At 40.2% G+C, this 21,259-nt stretch overlaps 1 protein-coding gene across 2 annotated transcripts in view; it reads right to left on the reverse strand.

Moving 5' to 3' along the window:
- Positions 1-464: 464 nt before the first annotated feature.
- xpo5 (exportin 5) overlaps positions 465-21,259 on the reverse strand; it is an 86,331-nt gene continuing 65,536 nt past the window's right edge. The window contains exons 24-32 of one of the 2 annotated variants that reach the window (XM_078229616.1): positions 20,754-20,851; positions 19,969-20,015; positions 18,621-18,718; positions 16,343-16,396; positions 14,981-15,066; positions 14,664-14,771; positions 11,409-11,546; positions 6,271-6,435; positions 465-2,408 (exon numbers count right to left, since the gene is read on the reverse strand). In XM_078229616.1, the coding sequence (XP_078085742.1) occupies positions 2,253-2,408; positions 6,271-6,435; positions 11,409-11,546; positions 14,664-14,771; positions 14,981-15,066; positions 16,343-16,396; positions 18,621-18,718; positions 19,969-20,015; positions 20,754-20,851 (950 nt within the window). In that variant the 3' untranslated portion in view covers positions 465-2,252. Of the gene's footprint in view, positions 2,409-6,270; positions 6,436-11,408; positions 11,547-14,663; positions 14,772-14,980; positions 15,067-16,342; positions 16,397-18,620; positions 18,719-19,968; positions 20,016-20,753; positions 20,856-21,259 lie in introns of both variants that reach the window. The other variant, XM_078229615.1, reaches the window with a different exon arrangement.

Genomic DNA, 21,259 nt, shown 5'->3' on the forward strand with positions numbered 1-21,259 from the left:
CGATTAATATGGAATGAGTCACCAGGTAATACAGAACTTAAATTTTGCCGAAAAAGACATACTATCAAAGCTTTTCGTCTTGCACTCATCAGGATAGGCACAAAACTCCATCCCCCAGAGGATCTTTTATTAAGATTGCAAAATAACCCTGTCTCATTACACAGGTGTAGACATAGAAAATCTTTATACCTAGTTGGTTTACAACATGTTGATCTAGGAAGCAGTCACCAAAATGTTCCACAAATTAATCTTTGCCAATATGATTTGTAGAGATTTAAAATGATAATGAAGATATTTGATTATTTGAAAAAGAATGTGCCAAATGGCTGACCTTGCTGTAAATCCTGTAATTCTAAGTTCTGAGAAATGTTTGTGGGCTGGAGATGGGAACACAAGTCAGAATAAATGCAAGTCTTGTTTTCTTTCCTGTGCATCAACTGGACTGCAATCATTAACAATACAAGTTAACAGCCAAGTTCTTTATTGATACTGAGGCCAGCAACAGTACATTATGTAGAATCTGTCTTTATTGGCGAAATAAAAATCAAAGCAAATGACAGTATTTTCTTCCAATTCATATCATTCCTGTATTAAGTTTCAGAACAAAATCTTTGAGGAAAGATGGACTGTAAATTTTAAAAAATTAGAAATGTATTTCTTTCATAATGCTCAATTCTATGGTCAAATGAGCATAATTCTGCCACTTAGCTCTCAGTTTTACTAGATCAAAAACTAAATACAATTAAGGAAACATGCAACATAACTACCAATGAAGTAAATGAAAAGTGATCATCTCAACATGCCATTCTGCAGACATACACAGGATTAATTTTAGAAGTTATATCTACTGCACTGTCACCGAAGAGTTGGTAGTTCTGTTTAAAATTTGGGTAACCAGCTTTTTACTAAAAAGATGCTAAATGCCGGTACATTTATAAAAAAACATTTTTAACAGCGCCTTCATTGGGGTTAACAGTAATCTGTTTTATGTCAGACAAGGAATTCTGTACTGGTACACTGTGAAGTCAGCACTTAGCAATATAATCTGTACTTTCACCAAGAATAACAGGCTTTTCACTCTCATGCACTACATAAAATTGAGAGAATGCCAAGTTGACTAACTGAATATTTTTCAGACGCATTTACATGAATTACAAGCCAGGTGGGGTTAGACTTTGTATTCTCAAAACAAACATATGTTATTGTGAATTTCATACAACTCAAATTTTGTAATCATGTCATTCACTCATTACTTAGCTACAAAAGATACAAAGGCAACTGAACTATTCAAAATAAATGGGAAAAGACTAAGTATAAGTAGTGGAGAAAATAAAAATGGAAGAAATGCACTTAATTTTAGATACTTAGTCCACTTTACAACTACTATAAAAGACTCTTCCACAAGAATTCTTGGAACAAAAACAGCCATCACTTTAATGTTAATTCCAGTTCATTTTCAAAATCTACATTTAAAACACACGGAAAATATAAAGTGATGTGCTAATGCTAAATGCAGAAAAGCTTGGTAACAAATTTTAAAATGAAGTTACTAGTTCCCATTATTTTCTGCTTCTGAAATGTTACCTGTCTGGACTCAAGACTGATGTAGATTTTTTAAAAATCAAAACTTCTGCAGTTATGAAGGTCTGGTTGTTTTGACGTGCAGCAGAAGATAAACATTCATACACAAAACTGGACAATCAAATTTAATATTAAACAATGGCATACAAAATATCTTAACAAAACTTCAAAATGATTCTTCTGATTTTTTTTATACGGAGATCACAGACACAAACCATCAGTATACAACACTTTGAAAAACAGATTGCTGCAAACTCAATTAATGAATTCAATTTCTGAACATGTTAAGGCATTTCGTAACAATCTACCGCAATTAGTTTACACTTCTTTCCACCACAGAATGCTTTATGCATTACAAAGTTATGCAAGTTGGCTAAACGAATTTGTGGCAGAAATAATTTTATGGGGATATAACTTACACCATTAGCAGTCAACTAGATATTTTAGAGAAATATCTAGCCACTAAATTGTTAGAGTTACTATCCTGGCCTCATGAAAGTATTTTCTTTAGGTGAGCAGTCATTTTAAAGTAGCTATTTGATGCTAATTTCCACTATGCTAATGTTGATGAACACCTTACAACTAAAGACACACTACAAGTTAAAATCAACATAAAAGGTCCATTTTATTCCATTAAGCATGAGTGGAAGTTAAACAGAGCCTGCCACTCTTCACATGTCCTGAGCTCTTGGGTCAAAGAGAGGAGTTAGGACATTGTCTTCAGTCGTTTCTTCTATTGGCGTGGTGGGCTGAGGTTTCGGTTTCTTAAAAAGGGAGGGCAAGTTTTTGATATGCACCTCTTTTTTGAACTTCTGCCCAAGCGGCTTCTGAATAAGACAGGAAAAAAAGATGATTGGAATAAAAAATATTTTTAAAAATGGTTAAAGATTAACTTTGTGCACAAAATCTATTGTATGCAACATACTACATTGTGGTGAAAGCAATATGCAAAGTCAGGGATGCAGAATATAATTGCAATTAGGTTTAGTGGCAGTAAATTAACATATCTCAAAAGGAATAAAAATAAACAATCACGCCAAAACAAAAAAAACAAATTGTAATCAAAACTAATACATTAAAAACTACGTTTTGAAAACCACAGTAATCATTCATCACAAGTTTGCTTTCTTCACAAAAGAAGGGTGTCGTACTGGTTTAGGATTAGTTCCAGCACTTCTCATTTAAATGCTAAGTTTTGGTATCTCAATTTTCTAAGAGGAAAATTTACTCTCATCATCCTGTCAGACATCCCAAAGTGCTTCACATTCAATGATCTACTTCTGGAGATAGGTTACTGCTGGAGAATACAGCATTTTAGAGAAATTGCATTGACCTAGATTTATGTTTCAGCAGTGGGTCAAATAAAGGTTTCAGATTTCAAACAGCATTTTGTGTCACCTGCAGAATTCTCTCATGGGATCAAAGAGAACATTAAAGACGTCTTTGAAAACAAAGTTCTTGCTCCATGGATCAAATAAGATCCCTAAATGTGATATTTTGGTTCTCCACATCTGTCCACTGAGTACTAAAAATATATCCTTGCATTGTAAGGTCATCCATAAACACGTTGCAGTAAAACATATCAAGGTCAAGGTGCTTCACGGGAGTGTTTTCAAGCACAATTTGACACTGACCACAAGGAGATATTAAAGTGTATTGAAGGAGGAAAGAGTTGTTGAGGGTGGGAGCAGGGTGCTGGAGTGTTTGGGGAGGAAATTTAAGAGCTTGATGCTTTGGCACCTCAAAGCATGGCCAACGATGGAGCAATTAAAATTGGGGATGCAAAAGTCAGAATTTGGGGTGTGCATACTTGAGTGTTTTGGGTTGGAGAACTTTACAGAGATGGACCAGACCATGGAGGGATTTGAAAACAAGGATGAGACTTTTACAAATCAAGGCATTGACTCCAAGTAATGTACGTTAGCAGGAGATGGATGAATGGGTCTGAGATCGAGTTAGGATACGGGGAGCGGCTTGGATGACTCAGGTTTACGAAGGGTACAGCATGGGAAGTTGGTAAAAAAACATGTTAGAATAGCCAAGTTTAGAGGTAACAATGACACGGATGAGAGTTTTGGTTGATGAGCTGAGGCAGGAATGGAGTACGGCAATGTTACATGGTGGAAATAAGCAGCAATAGTAATGGATGAGGCCAGAAGCTATCTTGGGTTCAAATATAAAGTCAGTCACAAAGAGTCTTGTTCAGCTTCAGGCAGCTGTCAAAAAGATAAGTCAGTGGATATAGAAAAGAGTTTGTGAAGGGGACCTAATAAAATGGTTTTGATCTTCCTCAAATACAGTTGGGAGGAAGATCCTGCTCATCCAGTATTAGATGCTGGATAAGCAGTCTGGCAATTCAGAGAGAGTGAAGAGGTCAAGGAAGATGGAGAAATAAAGCTGTGTGTAGTCAGCATAAATGTAGAAAGTGAAGCAAGGGGACAGATCATGAGGACTCAAGTCAATTGCCTGGGTGCTGAGATCTGGTTATGACAGAAAAGCTAAGAATGGAACCAGACGAGTGCCTTCCCACACAGCTGGATGAAGCAGCAAAAGGTACTGTAAGAGGAGAGTATGGCCAGGGTGTAGATTGGTGAGAAGGACAAGGAGGGATAACCTTTGTAACAGTCACAGAATGAGATTTGTGACTTACTAAGAGTTGTTTCAGTATCTTAGAAGTGTCATCAACCTGACTGGAGGAACTTAATCATGGACTTCTGGCGAAGATAGGCACAGATATGGAGGCAGTGACAGAGTGGAGATGGGACATTCATTTGAAAGGACTTGGGGTTAACGGTTGTACTTTTTTGAGGGGGATGACGACAGCAGATATGGAGCAAATCTTGCAACAGTAACAAAGAGGACCATTTACATCATCAACTAACGCAGGAAATAGGAAGGGAAGTTTGGTGGCCGGCAATTTAGAAGATCAATCTCACGCCAATTTGAACTCAAGATTCCAGAGCTTCTTCGTCCTCATAACCTATCAATAGAATTCTAACAGTTCTTCAGCATATAGGAAAGTATCCTTTCCAAAATGTTCAAACAGTCCTTTTTAAAAAGATTGTAAATGGTCCAAAACTGCACACCAAGCAAGGCATTTTGAAAGACAAGCAAGAACATAACTAGGAGTAGGAGTAGGCAATTCAGCCCCTCGAGCCTGCTCTGCCATTCAATACGATTATTGCTGATTTCAACTCATCCCAGCACAGTGGTTAACACTACTGCCTCACAATGCCAGGGACCTGGGTTCAAATCCTGGCTTGGGTCACTGTCTGTTCAGAGTCTGCACGTTCTCCCAGCGTCTGCATGGGTTTCCTCCCAGTCTGAAAGACAAGCTGGGTAGGTGCTAACTTCTCCCTCAGTGTACCCGAACAGGCGCCGGAGTGTGGCAACGAGGGGATTTTCACAGTAACTTCATTACAGTATTAATGTAAACCTACTTGTGGCACGAATAAATAAACTTTAAACCTTCCTGCCCACTCCCAATAATCCTTCATCCACTACTAGCTAAAAATCTACCTCCTCAAATTTGTTTAGTGTTCCGGCGTCCACTGCAATCTGCAGTGGAGATTTCCATCAATTCATGACCCTTTGAGTAAAATAATTCCTCCTCATTTCTGTTTTAAAATCTGCCACCTCTTAGTCTAGAACTATGGCCCCTCATTCTGGAACGTCCAACAAGGGGAAACATCTGCTCTTTGTCGACCCTGTCAATCCCCGAAAGCATCTTAGATACCTCAATTAGATCTCTGTTATTCTTCTAAACTCCATCAAATATAGGCCTAAATTGCTCAGTTTCTCTTCATAAGACAAGTCCTTCACTCTTGGAATCAATCTTGCGAACCTTCTCTGAACCGCCTCTATTGATTTTATGTCCTTCATCAAGTAAGGGGACCAAAGCTGTGTGCAGTACTTCAGATGTGGCCTTACCAATGCCCTATACAGTTGTAACAGCACTTCTCTACTTTTATACTCTGTTCCATTAGCAATGAACGCTAAAATTTTATTTGCCTTTTTTATTACCTGCTGCACCTGCAACCTAACATTTTGCAATTCACACACGAGGATACCCAGATTCCTCTGCACCGAAGCATTTGGAAGTTTCTCTCCATTTAGAAAATAAGTTGCCTTTTTATTCCTCTGACCAAAATGGATAACCTCACACTTATCCATGTTAAATTCCATCTGTCAAATTTGGCCCACTCGCCTAACCTATCCATACCTATTTGTAAATTTCTTATTTTCTCATTGCAACTGGCTTTCGTACCCATTTAAGTGTCATCTGCAAATTTGGCTACAATACATTCTATCCCTGCATCCAAGTCATTAACATAGATTGTAAATAGTTGGGGCCCCAAGTACCGATCCCTGTGGCACACCACGAGTTATAGCCGGCCAACTAGAAAATGACACATTTATCCCCACTACTTCCTTTTTGGTGATTAGCCAATCCTCTATCAAAGCTAATACATTACCCCCAACCCGTTGGATCTTACTTTGTGTAATAACCTTGTGTGGCACTTTATCAAATGTGTTCTGGAAGTCCAGATACACTACAGCTACAGGACTATTATTCACTTTGGTATGAAAATCTGTGATATGTATTGGCGATTTAATCATATTTGCTTCTTAAAATATTACATCATTGTGGAAGGCAACCTTTTGAAAACACCATATACTCAAACTTACCCCAATGCAACCAGACAAGAGTTTCTTGAAGAGGTCCTTTCTCCTTTTGTCACCCATCTTATGAGAGGATGGGTTCAGAAGTTTTGTATCAAATTGATCCAAAGCATCTCCAGAGATTTGAGGAACCTGCTGCATCACCGTTTTCAAATCAGGATATCGTGGTCTCTACAAGTGTAATTCAAAAAGAAAATGATTAACAATAGTACATACAGATTAAAAAAATCAATTAAGTACATTATTGCATCATGAGGATGCTCAAAATGTTCACAATACTATTAGTCTCTCCATTCCAAATATTATTTTACTTGCTCAATTTAGATGCCTTGTGCACCATTTAGCATTATACCAATGAAAGGATGGGCACCTGTGTGAACATTCCCAAGCCTACAGTTCTTACTGTTTGTTAGAGCTGGGTACAGTCGTCATGGGGTGGGATTCTCCCAAAAAAATTCTAAATGCCAGTAAAAACTGGAGTAAGTTCCGCTGGTTTTTTCAGCGGGATTTTCAAAATGAATCTCCCACACTCTAGGGCACTCTGCAGTGCACAGTGTGAATCTCCTTAAAAAGCTGTGGGCCGGGCCTATTCCTGCAGGAGAGACTGGCAGCATAGCGCTGCGCAGACCAGCGCGCATGCACCAATCTGTCAGTGGAGATTAGTGCATGCGCAGTTGTCCCGCACTGCTGGCCTCCCGATCACTGGCCAGCACAGCAACTCTCCATCACCCAATCGCTGGCCTCCCGAATGTGTCCGGGCCTACCCCGACTCCAGATGCCCAATGGGCAGTGCCAAGGTGCCCCTTGGGCAATGCCAGGCTAGAGCAGCACAGCACAGCAGGCTGGGATAATCGCTCCCATGGTCTCTCTGAATGAGCACGAGCTGCTCACACCCTCGATGCAAGATGAACAAATTGATTTAAATCTGCTGAAAAGGCCTGTGTTCAAAATAGCGCGAATGGGAAACAAACTTATTTGAAATTCTAACTTTAAAAAAGTTAACATAGGTGATACACTGCAATAATTTGCCTCCCTTAGCTTTGGTAGTTAAGCAGTAAAGATAGACTCCTGATTGTTTAAATAAGTTCAAGTTGTAAGTGATTTTGATAGTCACACAATTTACAGCTAAACCAATTCTAAGGGATTGTATTATAATGGAGGATGGGTGCATGCTCCGGCCCCCAGTCTCTTGACTGCTTTTGCATAATTCCAGAGGCAGAGTACCAAGAAATCTGGCTAGCTTGGCAGCTGCAGTTGATGACTGGTATAGGTTTAAGTCATATCATCACAACGGGGGCAAGATGGGGAGGTAGGCCCCTGATGCTATCTCAGTTGTTTGTGTTATTCTACCACACTCTTAGCCAACTGAGCTAATGGCCCCTGGTATACGAAACTGTGAAATTAATTACCTACAGGATATATAAAAATCAGAAAAGATATGCATGCACAGACAGAACAGGAAGGTGGATCTTAAAAGCTACTAAAAATAGCTCTGGAAGAAAGGTAGGAGGCTGAAGGTTGAGTCTCAAGCAAAAAATGTGGCTGCAATCATGGTCCAGTGAGAGAAGTTCCACTAAGGCTCTGGAGGGAAAGAGGACATGAGATTGGAAGACAAATAGCCAAAATCTACCTGATCCAAGTTACAAGTGCCAATCTTAATTCAGTGGTAGCACTCTTGCCCTGGTCAGAAGATCATGACTTTAAAAGGCTTCACATGAAGATTTCAATGCCTAATCCAGGCAGGCACTTCAGTGCCTTACTGAGGAACTGCTAAACTCCAAGATGTGCCTACTTTCAGATGAGGTGCTTATATGGATGTTAAAGATCCCTGGTACTATTCAAAGAGGAGAGGAAATTTAATATCCTGGCCTAAAGTGAACCCTCAATCAACACCAAAAACTGGTCATGTCCATTTTCTTACAAGAATATTTCAAAAACCAATTAATCTGGCTGTAAACAGCAACTTCATTGCAGTGTTAATGTAAGCCTACTTGTGACGAATAATAAAACAAATACATTAAAAATGAGGATATGAAAGATGCTATATAAATGCATTTCTATACAAGTTATAAATGTGACCATAAGTAACCAATTTTACCATTTTGATTCTAAGTGCTGGGACTTGAAACTGTGTTTCAGATCTGACTTTTAGACATGTTCACACACACACTGCCTGAAAAAATATCAGCAATTCGGAATCGCACTGCAGAATCCTATGGGTGGGGCTTAACACGCACAAAATCCTGCAGCTCCGATCGGAGAATCCAACTGGGTGCGCAGGGAAAAAAAAGTGGCTCCCATGCCACATCGCTCCGAGGCCGGATAATGCCTCCCCCTGGCCCCTACAGACATTGCCCCACCCCCACAACATTACTGACCCCTTATTCCCCCCACCACCCAGACCGATTACGGGCCCCTCTCCCAGCTCACTGATCATATGCAGAGTGGCAGCAGATCCCCTTTCCCCTCACTGATCTCAAGCAGAGAGCTGTTGGACCCACCGATCCCAAGCAGAGAGCCATCGGACGCTTGGCACTTACCTCCTCACTACCTGGACTTTTACAGAGCATGTCTGTTTCGCGCCGATTCTGGATGGGTGAACGCGGTGGTAAAGGTTGGGCATGCAGCCCATTAAGTCAATTTAAATGCACGCAAATACATTTAAATGGCCATCACGCCTGTTTCGGGCGTGGGCCACATCGCGGCTATTTTCAGACCTTGGTAAAGGGGGAACCGGCGTGGAGATGGGCGCGGATCACGCTACTCGCCTTACGGGGAGGCGGGAGGCACCCAGAGGGAGGGAGGGGGGAGCGCCCAGAGGGGGGGGGGCACCCAGGGGGGGCGCCCAGAGAGCAGGTCACCCAGAGGGAGGGGGGAGGCACTCAGAGGAGGTGGGGAGAGGAGGTGGGGGGAGGGGGGGCACAGGGAAGAGGAAGAGGGGAGGGAGGGGGGAAAAGAGAAGACATTTGCTTTACACAAGATAGTAATTTTAAATTGGGGACATTGATAGATGAATGGAAGGTCAGCAGAACAAGACACTGGCCAGAGTGTTGTAGACTATGAGGGGTGAAGGATGAGAGTTGGCCAGAAGGACACTAGAATGTTTCAATGCTGGCAATTATGAAGTCACGGACCAACATTTCAGCAACAGATAGGCAGAGGCAGGATATGGAGCAAGAGGCTCAATTTAGGTTTGAACGCCACCCACTGCGAATTTTCCTTCAAGTTATTATATATCCCCCTGAATTGGATCTACATTGCTGTTCCTTCATTGTCTCTAGGTCAAAACACTGGAACTTTGCCCTAAACGTCACTGCAGTGGTTCTGGACATTACTCACTATTATCTTCTGAAAAGGTAAATAGAGATGGGCAAAAATGCTGCTGCGGCCAGCACTACACACATCCCATTTAAAAAGAATTCTAAGCTTGTCAGTAGTATGGTTCTGCCGAGATAGTACATGGTGAGGGGGGTGCAAGAAATAAAACATGTGGTAAAGGCATGCAGTTTGAAGACAAAGTTAATTTGAGGAAAGTGAGGCTCTTTCAGCGAGACATAAATAAATACAAAATCAAGGCCAGAGGCCAACTGCAACTCAGGGAAGTCTCATAAAATGTCACACTTTGTCAAAGGTAAAACCAGAAATTTCAGGTAATGCCTGGGATAGATCCCATGTGCAGTCAAAGATCAGAGAAGGGAAAGACTGAAAGCAGCAAACAGAAACTTTTTAATTTTACAGAGGAGAGCAAACAAACAAAGCCCCTTAAGCCCCTCAAAAAACTGCTCTTTTAAGAAACTTTAAATGTAAGGCAAAATGTTTAAAGTTTTAAAAAAGACTCAAGATTTTGAAAATTTTCAGAAACCTTGTGCAGAGATTTACAGAATGCACACAAATCCACCCAACTAATAAATCATGGGATGGAGGTATTACTGGCAAGGAAATCATTTATTGCCTATTCCTAATTGCCCTTGAACAGGTGATGGTGAGCCACCTTCTTGAACTGCTGCACCTTGTGCGGTGCAGGAACACTCGTATCACTTTTTGGGAAGCTGTTCTGGGATTTTGACCCAGTGTCAGTGAAAGAACAGCAATACATCCTCAAGTCAGGATGTCATATGGTATGGAGGAAAACTTGCAGGGGATGTTCCACTGCACCAGCTGTACTTGTTCTTAATCTAGGTTGCACATTTGGTAGGTTCTATCAAAGGAGTCATGGCGAATTGCGTATCTTATAGATGTTACACATTCTCACACAGTGTACCGATGGTACACATTGCTCACACAGTGGTGGAGGGAATGCATGCTTAAGGTGGTGGATGAGTGTCATACAAGTGGGGTGCTTTGTCCTGGACGGTGTTGAACTTCGAGTTTTGCTGGACCAGAACTCATCCAGGCAAGTGAAAAGTATCCCATCTCATTCCTAATTTATGCCTTGTAGATTTATCATTTATCATAGAAACCCTACAGTGCAGAAGGAGGCCATTCGGCCCATCGAGTCTGCACCAACCACAATCCCACCCAGGCCCTACCCCCACATAGTTACGCGCTAATCCCTCTAACCTACGCATCTTAGGATTCTAAGGGGCAATTTGTTTTTAACCTGGCCAATCAACCTAACCCGCACATCTTTGGACTGTGGGAGGAAACCGGAGCACCCGGAGGAAACCCACGCAGACACGAGGAGAATGTGCAAACTCCACACAGACAGTGACCCGAGCCGGGAATCGAACCCGGGACCCTGGAGCTGTGAAGCAGCAGTGCTAACCACTGCGCTACCGTGCCGCCCTCTGAGCGTAGATGGTATGACATAGATGGTAGATGAGCATAGATGGTATCTGTGCTCATATAATTCTGGACTCTTGAGCATCTCCAATTTTTAACTGCTCCACCACCATTGGTAGCTGTGTCTTTGGCTACCAAGGCCCAAAGCTATGGAATTTCCTTTCTCCACCTCACTTTCACGCACTCCTTGAAACCGACCTCTGATCATGCATGGTTACCTGACCTAATATCTCACATTTTGTTTTATGATTTATGTTTTATGAAGTGTGAAGCACCTTGCGAAGTTTCATTACACTATAAGAATTATAACAAGCATTGGAATCAACAACTTTTGTATTGCATTTATCAGACACTTTTCTTACCAGTGCCTCATAGATCATGAAAGCAAGGTGCACCAATGCTGCAAGGCAGCCTTCATGTTGTCCATGCATTTGCAGCCCTCTAAGCACACTCATGAAGAACCAACTGGCTGCGTCGGAATGCAGGGTTGCAGACAATACCTGAATACAAAGAATAATCCAATTTGACCATCAAGGTTCATAAAAAGTAAAGGGAACATAAGAGACATACAGGAGGGCGGCATTTAGTCCCTTAAGCCTGCCCCACTATTCAATAATGACTCATTTGACTTTTGGTCTCAACTCCACATTCCCACCTACCCCCGATAATGTTTGACTCTCTTGTTAGTCAAGAAACATTCTACTCTTACCTTTAAAATATTTAATGTCCAGCCTCCACCTGCTGTAATCTCCTCAATAAAAGATTCAAGCATTTTCCTTTGACAAGATTTTAAGCTAAATGACCTGTAGTTTCCTTTCTGCCTCCTCTATTCTTGAATAAAGGAACCACATTCGCTATTTTCCAAACTAATCAGACCTTTCCAGAATCTAGTGTATTTTGGAAAATTAAAACCAATGCAACTACCAGCCATTTCTTTTAAGATCCCAAGATGAAGTCCGTCAGAACCTGGGGATTAGTCAGCCTTTAGTTCTAATAATTTTCACATTACCCTTTCCCTAGTGATTGTAATTGTTTTAGATTCCTGCCTCCCTTTTGTCTCCCGATTGTTACTTATTTCTGGGATGTTATTTGCATTCTCTATAGTGAAGAGGGACACAAAATATCTGACCATTAATAGTAGTGAGCTAAATGAGAAGATCAGGAACTTAACGCAAGATGTCAGCAAGTTGTAACCCAATTAATGTATAAATGCATGTAGGTTTAAAAAAAGTCCAAAATTTCGTATCTGAAACATCCATGGCTCAATTGTCCAAAGAAAAAAAAATTGTTCAACAGAAACAGAAAATAGTTTTGGTATGCCTGCCAATTCCTTTCAACATTTAATTACATTATTAAATGAATTAAATATTTGATTAAATTTAACAGCTTTTTAAGTGAGTTATACATTTTGGTGGGGTAGGCACTGGCAGTCAAATAGGTTTCTAAGACAATGGACAGGGAAGAATGCTCCAAAATGAATTGGATAGAATGCAGCAAGTATTAATTGAAGTATGTTGCAAACAGCAAAATCTTTAGCTTGCCAGCAATGGCAGGCATAGAATTAGTAACTGAAATAGCAGTACAACTAGAAATAGCTTTTGTAGGCAATATTCTGCAGTATAACTGGAGTAATCTCCGCAACATTGTAACGCCTACCACATTGTTTGACACAAAACAAAATGGAGTAAATATTTTTCAAACACAACAGAAGTTGGAATATTGCTGGAAAAAAAAGTCATGTCAAAATGTTTTATCTTATGCCCATCGTAACATCACAAGAATGCCAATATAAGGGGAAAACATCAATTTATACTGTATGAGAATAGGGTGTTGAGTGGTTGGCAAGTGGCCTCTAATTGGTAGAGGTGTTGCCATCGAGAATGCACCAGTTGATGGTGACTGATAGATAAATGCCAAGCATTGTTTTAAATTTAAACCAGGCAGCTTGACTCTGATTGGTTAAAATCAGTGAACGGCCACCATTTATTTTGTTTGGCTGAAACAGATGCATTGTGCGCACATGTTCTTGTTTGCAAGGAACATGGCCCTGTGTATCAAGATATGTAGCTTCCAATCAACGCAAATGCACCACACTCCAAGCCCAACTGATTTTTAATTGGTTGTCAGCATAATTCATAGCATTCTGAGAATTATTTAGCAAATGTTGTTCAATCGCAGAATCACATCTATTGCTGGTCACGGTTTTGAATTTCACAAGCATAGGTTGGTTGGGTACGGTCTGTACCTTGAACATTTGCGAACAGGGGCTGAGACATGCTGTTTGATACAATCCACCAGTCTTTCGGCCATACGCTTATATACCTAGCATCACACTGGCACTGAAATTCATATACCACATATTTAACATTTGGAATGGGAGCAGTCAAATTAACTCCCTTGACATACTAGTAGAGAAATCTGCCAGGAAGTTCTCTACCACAGTCCACCCCAAATCTACCTACTGACCAATATACGTGCTGGGATTATTACAGTTCCACACGCTATAAATTGGTCATATTGATAACCTTGTAAATAGGGCTCAAGCCATTTCCTCACTGTGCAAGCTTGATGCTGAAATAGGACTCAAAGGCATTCTATGCACTGGAAGCTACATATATTAATACATCTGGCTCTGTTCTTTGCAGCCAGAAAGAACTGTACACACATTGCACCTGTTTCAGCTAAACAAAATAAGTGACAGCCATTCATTCCCCAGAATAATGCCATGACCAATCAGGTTCGAGTTGCCTGGTTTAAATTTCAAACAGTGCTTCGCAGTTACTCGTCTGTCACCAACATTCTTTATGGCAATGCCCCGACCAGAATCCACATGCCAACCAATCAACATTCTCTTCTCTTACAGCATAAATTAACATGTTCCTCTTCAGTATTCTTGTGAAGTGCAAGACAAAACCTTCGACATGTCTCTTTTTTTCAGCAATACTCAAATTCTGTACGACCAAACAACTATAGGTTGACGTTTTTAAAATATAGCAAAACTGACAAAACTGTGCAATAAACAGGCACGCCAGGCAAAAGGTGATATACCAATTTACCAATGGTAAATGGACTAAAATTGGTAGCAATCACAAAAATATCTATTTAAAGCAACTTCAAGCAGTAAACATTTCCCTTGATGATTTAATTAATAAACACACTATCCAGCTCAACATGCAAATCAGATGCAAAGATCTCAGGTGCAATCTCTTGTTTATACTATATTTTGTCCCACCAAAGCAGGAAGAAAAACAGGGGGGGGGGGGGGGGGGGGGGGAAGAGAGAGAGAGAGAGAGAGGCTCACTCCTACTACTAATCACTACCCAATGACAGGGCTGGAGTTGTTATAATAGCCTTAATGGCAAAATAACCCACCAACTCGTACTGGACTCTTTCCCAACACAAATCAACTCCAAAGACATTGGGAGGCAGGATGTAAAACATTCTTTATGAACTGCTCAATTCAAAATATGGCAACCACAGGACCGCTGGACAAAATGGATAGTTGCTTTATAGGATGCATGGCTGCTTTCTGTGCATCTATAAACCATTGTTGTCACCACTAACAAATTCATACTCTCACAAAAACATGTGTACTCTGGACCCACTTATATACTTGCCTGTTTGATCAATGGCCAGCAGAGTTGGAGTGTCGCTCGCTGGCATGTTATAGTGTCACTCCAAGTGACTGCACTGTAAGCGGTTGCCAACAGTGCTTTACAGATATCCTAAAAATGAATAAAGGAAATCAGTCAGAGCTATTAACATTACACAGAGTTAGCTAATGAGCAAATTTTGGTACTGGTCTGATCTGCACCCAAACAAAACCTAGTGAGATCACCAGTAGATATTAGAAATCAAGGCTTGTGCTTATAACTCCTCCCACTTTCAACCAAAATTGCTTTGCCCAACATTAAAGAAAAGCAGACCTGTTTACCTCAGACTTCAACAGACACTTTCCAAGGTCAGTGAGTTCTTCAGATCCAACATGTGGACCATCATTTGTATTCATCATTTCATCATCTATTTAAAAAGATTCACAATAAATGCAATGCTGCTATAAGGAAGAAGTGACATGTCTTTTAATGATTAAAGTTAAATCCTAGCATTCATTTAAAGAGTTCATCTAAGTTTTCCAAGTGCGTAGAAAAATACCACATAGAATCGAACTGTAAACTTTAGAGATCACACCATGGAATACATCCAGAGCACATTTTATATTTATGTTCAGCAAGACTTAGTGACAGTAACAGCCAGGAAACCAGATTTTATTTGAACACAACTAAAGGCATGTATTAGTGAGAGTGATGGTGAGGGGGTCAGCGAAGGTCAGACATTTGACTTCCTTCTGGCTACAGAAAAGGGTTAAGGCCTTAGCTAGGAAGGCATTTATGGCCTCTTTGTACCTTTCAGAAGAAAAAGACAGCAGTCTCCACCACTTAAAATGTTCCTATTTAAATAAAGCAGTTGCCTGCATAGACTAAAAGGTGAAAACCAAGAACCATTTTCATTAATGTCAAATTCAAAGTCGCCAGATGGTATTGCAAAAGAAAGGTATAAGCACTTTTATTTTGATGTATAACTATTTATTTACCTGTTTGCACCTTATTGTGGTGCACTATATGCTCCACTTAAGTGTCTGGGGACAAAAAGGTTCAAGAACCACCAGTTTAAATGAAATTAGTTGTAATGCATGCAGTCTTGTTCAGTTTCTTCAATAATGCTACCCCATCAATGCATAGAGTGGGAAATTAACTTTTGCATGAACATGCTCCACTGAAAACATTGGGGTCTATACTAGCTGATTTCAAGAACTGTTAGTTTGTAATGCAACTTTAGTCACGGAGGAATGGCATACTTAATTTAAAAGTGACATGTAGCAGGCTGAAATGGTTTAGTTTCTTGGTTTACAATTAAACTTCCCACACTGACGCAAGTATCAGTCTATGGAAATATCTAGTGACAATGAGCCTAAAATAGCTATCTAGACAAAAAAAGAAAACTCCTCCTTGCATCCCCATCTCATTTGAAGATTTACAGATTCCATCCAAGCTTTGTCAGTAGCACAGAAAATCAAACCAAGTGGTTTGGCCTATGCCCAACCTTCTCTATACCTTCCCCCACTCTCCAGCACACATGTGGACCCCTGGATCTGGTAATGTTTCAGTCCAGTAGGCGATTGGTTTTACAAATCTGCTCTAATTGACACAAAGATGACTTAGTGATAAAAAATGCTCTAAAATATGAAACAAGCCCAATTATTACACAAATAAATCTGAAAAAGTACTAGATTACTTACCATCCATATCACCTGATATAGACTCAGGGCCCTTCTTAACACAACAGCACACAGCTGCAATAGAGAAATGAAGAGTAAATATTTAGTACCAGTCCTTACAGTGCATTTACCATGTGAAAGTTACCATGCATGCTGGTGGATAGGAAACATTAGGGGCCACAATGCTTAATTATAATAATTGTATGCAACAAAATAGACCAATTGCTTGTTTCCTGTCCACCAGTTTTGCAAATATTGCTGTCCTTGAATGTTGCCAAAGCAGAACTCTTTACTAACTCACAGCTGGACAGACAAATATTCCACCTCTCATATGTTGTAGGAGACATTCTGGAATATGTTGAGCACTGCCCATATCTTGGCAGCTACCTCTCTCTCAAAAGGCCACCTTGAATGAGGGATCAAACAGCAGATCAGCTGCACCATCTCAGCTTTCAATAACTACAACAGGGAGTATCTCACAGCAAAGACCTTTGAAAGTCAACAAAACCACCACATTCTTGTACTGCAGTGCAGCATGGACTGTGTATTAGTGACACACAAGAGCACTGGAGAAATGCCAGCAGCAATACCTCAGACGCATCCTCGAGATTCAACAGGAAGGGCATCAAACAAACTTTCTTTCTTGAAGCATTCAGGAAAAACTCCTGCAAGATCACTGCAATGGACTGGACACTGTGCCTGGAAGGATGAAGAGCACCTTCCTGACCAGGTCCTGTTTTCACAACTCTCAATTTTTAAAAAATTCATTTTTACTGGATGTGGACATTGTTGGCTAGGCCACCATTAATTGCTCATCCCTGGTTGCCCATCAGAAGTGGCGGTGAGCTACCTTCTTGAAGCGCTGCAGTTGAAGTGAAAGTACACCTACAGCGCTATTAACAAGGGAATTCCAGGATTTTGACCCAGCAACTGTGAAGGAACAGTGTTACATTTCTACATCAGGGTGGTGAGTGGCTTGGAGGAGAATCGCCAGTTGGTCATGTTCCCAGGTATCTGCTGCTCTTGTCCTTCTAGGTGGTAGTGGTTGTGGGTTTGGAAGGTGTTGCCTAGGTAACCTTGGTGAGTTCCTGCAGGTCATCTTGTAGATGGTACATACGGCAGCCACTGTTTGTCGGTGGTAGAGAGATTGAATGTTTGTGAAAGAGGTAATGATCAAATGGGCTGCTTTTTCCTGGATGGCGTTGAGCTTCTTGAGTGTTATCAGAGTTGTACTCATCCAGGTAAGTGGACAGTATTCCATTACCCTGCTGGCTTGTGCCCTAGGATGGTGTACAGGCGCATGCATGTGTGCTGGGGGGGGGGGGTCGTCAGGTGGTGAGTTACATGCCACAAGATTCCTAGCCTTTGACCTGTTCTGATAGCCCCAGTATTTATATAGCTAGTCCAGTTCAGTTTCTAGTCAGTGATAACCCCCAAGGATGTTGATAGTGAGGGATTCAGCTATGGTAATGCTATTGAATGTCAAAGGGCAATGGTTAGATCCTCTCTTGTTGGAGATGGTCATCACTTGGCAATTGTGTTGTGTGAATGTTACTTGCTGATGGCCACTGTTCTAAGGGAGGACAAAGAAAATGTTTCAAATCCACTCTGAAGCTCTCTTGAAGTACGGCAACATTGACATGAATGACTGGGGGGAGCTTGCTACCAACTGTGCAAAATGGCAGCAACTTGTCCATGAAGCTGCATCAACTTTTGAGTCCAAATGATGAGACAAAGCAGCAGCAGAGAAGAAATGGAAGCTGATGACGAACAAAACAAATGGGTGTCAAGAAGGAAGTTGCTTTAAAAAGAACCAAAACAGATACCAGAGAACATCAGCTGAATGTGCTCCAACAATTAAGATTTCTGACCTCTCCCCTTGCATTTTTTTTTGCATTTGAACAATAGAAAGTGCCCGTTAATTGCCTGCTAGCGGCTATAGACATCTATTAAGTATACAATTTAATCAATGTTTTCAAAGCAACTCTTGCTCTAATGAAAATAGAGGCAGCATTCTTTTCAAAGCCAGAAAATCTTGGATTTTACTCTAACTGTTCAGCACCCAAGGGTAATAGTTACTGCTCCTCTATCTGGCCATGCACTGTGGGATACAAGATGTAATTACACACTCCAGCTCCCAACAAGCCTTTTCTTTAAAAAAAAAATTAACATTGGTAACACACACACAGACATTAACTTGTCTGGAATTTATTTCAACACAAAGCTTTTATTTCTTTATAAAATGCAATTTTCAGTTTATATCGTTGATTATTAACTGAACAAATAGTATAGCCCTTACTCATCAAATCAATGGATTCGCGGGTGAGAAGACGAGTCAGTTGCTCATCTAGCATTTCTTGGGACTCTGGATTCTCCTCAGGAGCACCACTTTCAGCCCTAAAAATAAGCACATCATTGTAATCCTCATAAAAAGGTCAAAAGGAGCAGGATTTATATTACTTCAAGGCAACACATCCATGTATCTACCTTTTCAAATATGAGGCCAACAATTAACAGAATGCACTTCTAAATGTAATTTGAAAATTAAATTATCTACAATTTTAAACTATAAACTATCTTGAATGTATAAAGCACTGGGAATATAAAACACTAATACTACAAATCAAAGGTGAAAGCACTTGCATTTATAAAGTGACTTTCAGGATGGCAGTGGTTAGCACTGCTGCATCACAGCACCAGGGACCCCGGTTCAATTCCTGGCTTGGGTCACTGTCTGTGTGGAGTTTACACATTCTCCCCCGTGTCTGCATGGGGTTCCTCCTGGTGCTCCGGTTTCCTCCCACAGTCCAAAAGACATGCTGGTTATGTGCATTGGCTATGTTAAATTCTCCCTCAAATGTACCCAAACAGGCACCGGAGTGTGGTGACTGGGGAATTTTCACAGTAACTTCATTGCAGTGTTAATGTAATCCTACTTGTGACAATAATAAATAAACCTGAAACTTGTGGGTAAAGCACATTCATAACTTAAGTATATTCACTGTTTTAACAAAGAGAATCACAATTTGTACACATCAATGTCTCATAAGCAACAATGGGATAAATGCACAAATTATCTCCTTTCGGCAATGATGGGTGAAGACTAAAGAGTGCCCAGGACATCAGAAGAAATCCCATGGGATCTTTGTGATAGGAGGACAGATGAGTCTTCAAGTTAATTATTCCATTAAAAAGACAATGGAGCACATCCTCAGTGCTGTACCAAAGTGTCAACCCAGGTTATGTTTTTAAACATCAAGTGGATATTGAAGGCATGATATTCTGATTCAGGGGTATGCTAGCACGGAGGAAAGCTGCACCAGGAAATGAATAAATCTAAAGATGGTAGGTAATTATCAGAAGTTAGTTTGATTTGGCATGATGATGGAATTAAGATTACTTTCTCTTAGGTAAAAGAAATGGAAGACAAAATTGTGTTTTAACATGCAATTTTGTTAAGACAAATTAAACCATCATTGGTCCCAGCATTTGTACCCTTGCATACATCCAAGTAAACTACAATCTCTACTTAACTGAAATCAAACCTGTCCCATTCAAAAAAAATATAATTGTGATATTAACACAATATGCAGACAGTAATAATGGTCTCAAAATCTAAAACTATGACCATAAAGTTTGACACTTACTCCAACAGGCCTCTCTGGTTGATGACAACCCACTTGGCACTTAGTCTCTGTCAGGCAAACAATGGTGTTACATAGTATACTGACAGATGAGCAAGTTATGAAATTTGAATTCTAAACAATACTATTCATCAATAAATTAGTTTCAATATGCTGACAAAAAGACAAGATATATCGTGTTTTTAGCACCACGTTTTAAAGTCTCCAACTTTTGAACATTTTGTTTAATCAAAATTTAAGATTATTTTCTAGATTATTTTCAGCCAGCTGGTCTAACAAAGTTTCAATGTAAGAGCCAATCACATTTTTCTGCTGCTCTCTTGAGTTTCACAACACTTTTTCTACATTGCATTGATTGCAAGAATATTAGATATTATGTTCTAACATTGTTGTCTCAGAATACAACACTTCAATCAGAATCTGCACAGAAAAGGCAAGTTAATAGTCCAGATGCTTAGTTGACTGATACTTTGCCCAGAATTTTCCTTCATTCCATGTTGAATTCACTGAAGTCTCTGCATAGTTTTTTGTTGCTCATCTACCTGAGCTACTGTTCTCACCAGACCATTCCTACCTTTGATTACAGGAAACTGTACAAAACCTACTTTAATACCTTACATCACTGTTCTCTGACTCACCGCTATCAGAATAAGAACCAACAAAATATTTAAAGTGTAATGTAATCTTGAGAATCAAGTCCGAAGAGAAAATCTCTGAAATTTTGAGGTACTGCAGAGTAACTTCTCAATAGCTAAACAATTATCCATCAGACTTTATTCAATACTTACCTGCAGTAGGTAAGAGAACAGGGGTCCAAGAATTGGGCACAACACAGATTCATAATTTTCAGGTGGGCAAGACTGGACCAAAGGCTTCACAAACACACGTGTGTACGAGTTAAGTAAAATATTTTCCACTTATTTTGCAACATTGCACAACACAACATAATCAACACATAAGGGTGGCATTACTCAGCATTCTCTCCCTCCAGGTTATCAAGTACATTTCCATTATAACAACATACAACAGATTTTGTTGAGATGTAGTGGCAAAACTTGTGTCACAACTCAATGTCACACCATGCTACATGTTGCACCACATCACGCATTTTCATTCTCAGTTAACTTTAACTACTTCTGCCATATCATTCTGAAGATATGGCAGAAGTAGTTAAAGTTAACTGAGAATGAAAATGTGTGATGTGGTGCAACATCTTACATCAAGTCGAGCCATCCTGTACAGCAGGAAAATAGGAAAGTTTCTCCCTATTTACTCTGTTCAGACATGTCATCAT

Source organism: Mustelus asterias, chromosome 15 (genome assembly GCF_964213995.1).
Source record: "Mustelus asterias chromosome 15, sMusAst1.hap1.1, whole genome shotgun sequence".
In the NCBI taxonomy this organism is placed as follows: Eukaryota; Metazoa; Chordata; class Chondrichthyes; order Carcharhiniformes; family Triakidae; genus Mustelus; species Mustelus asterias.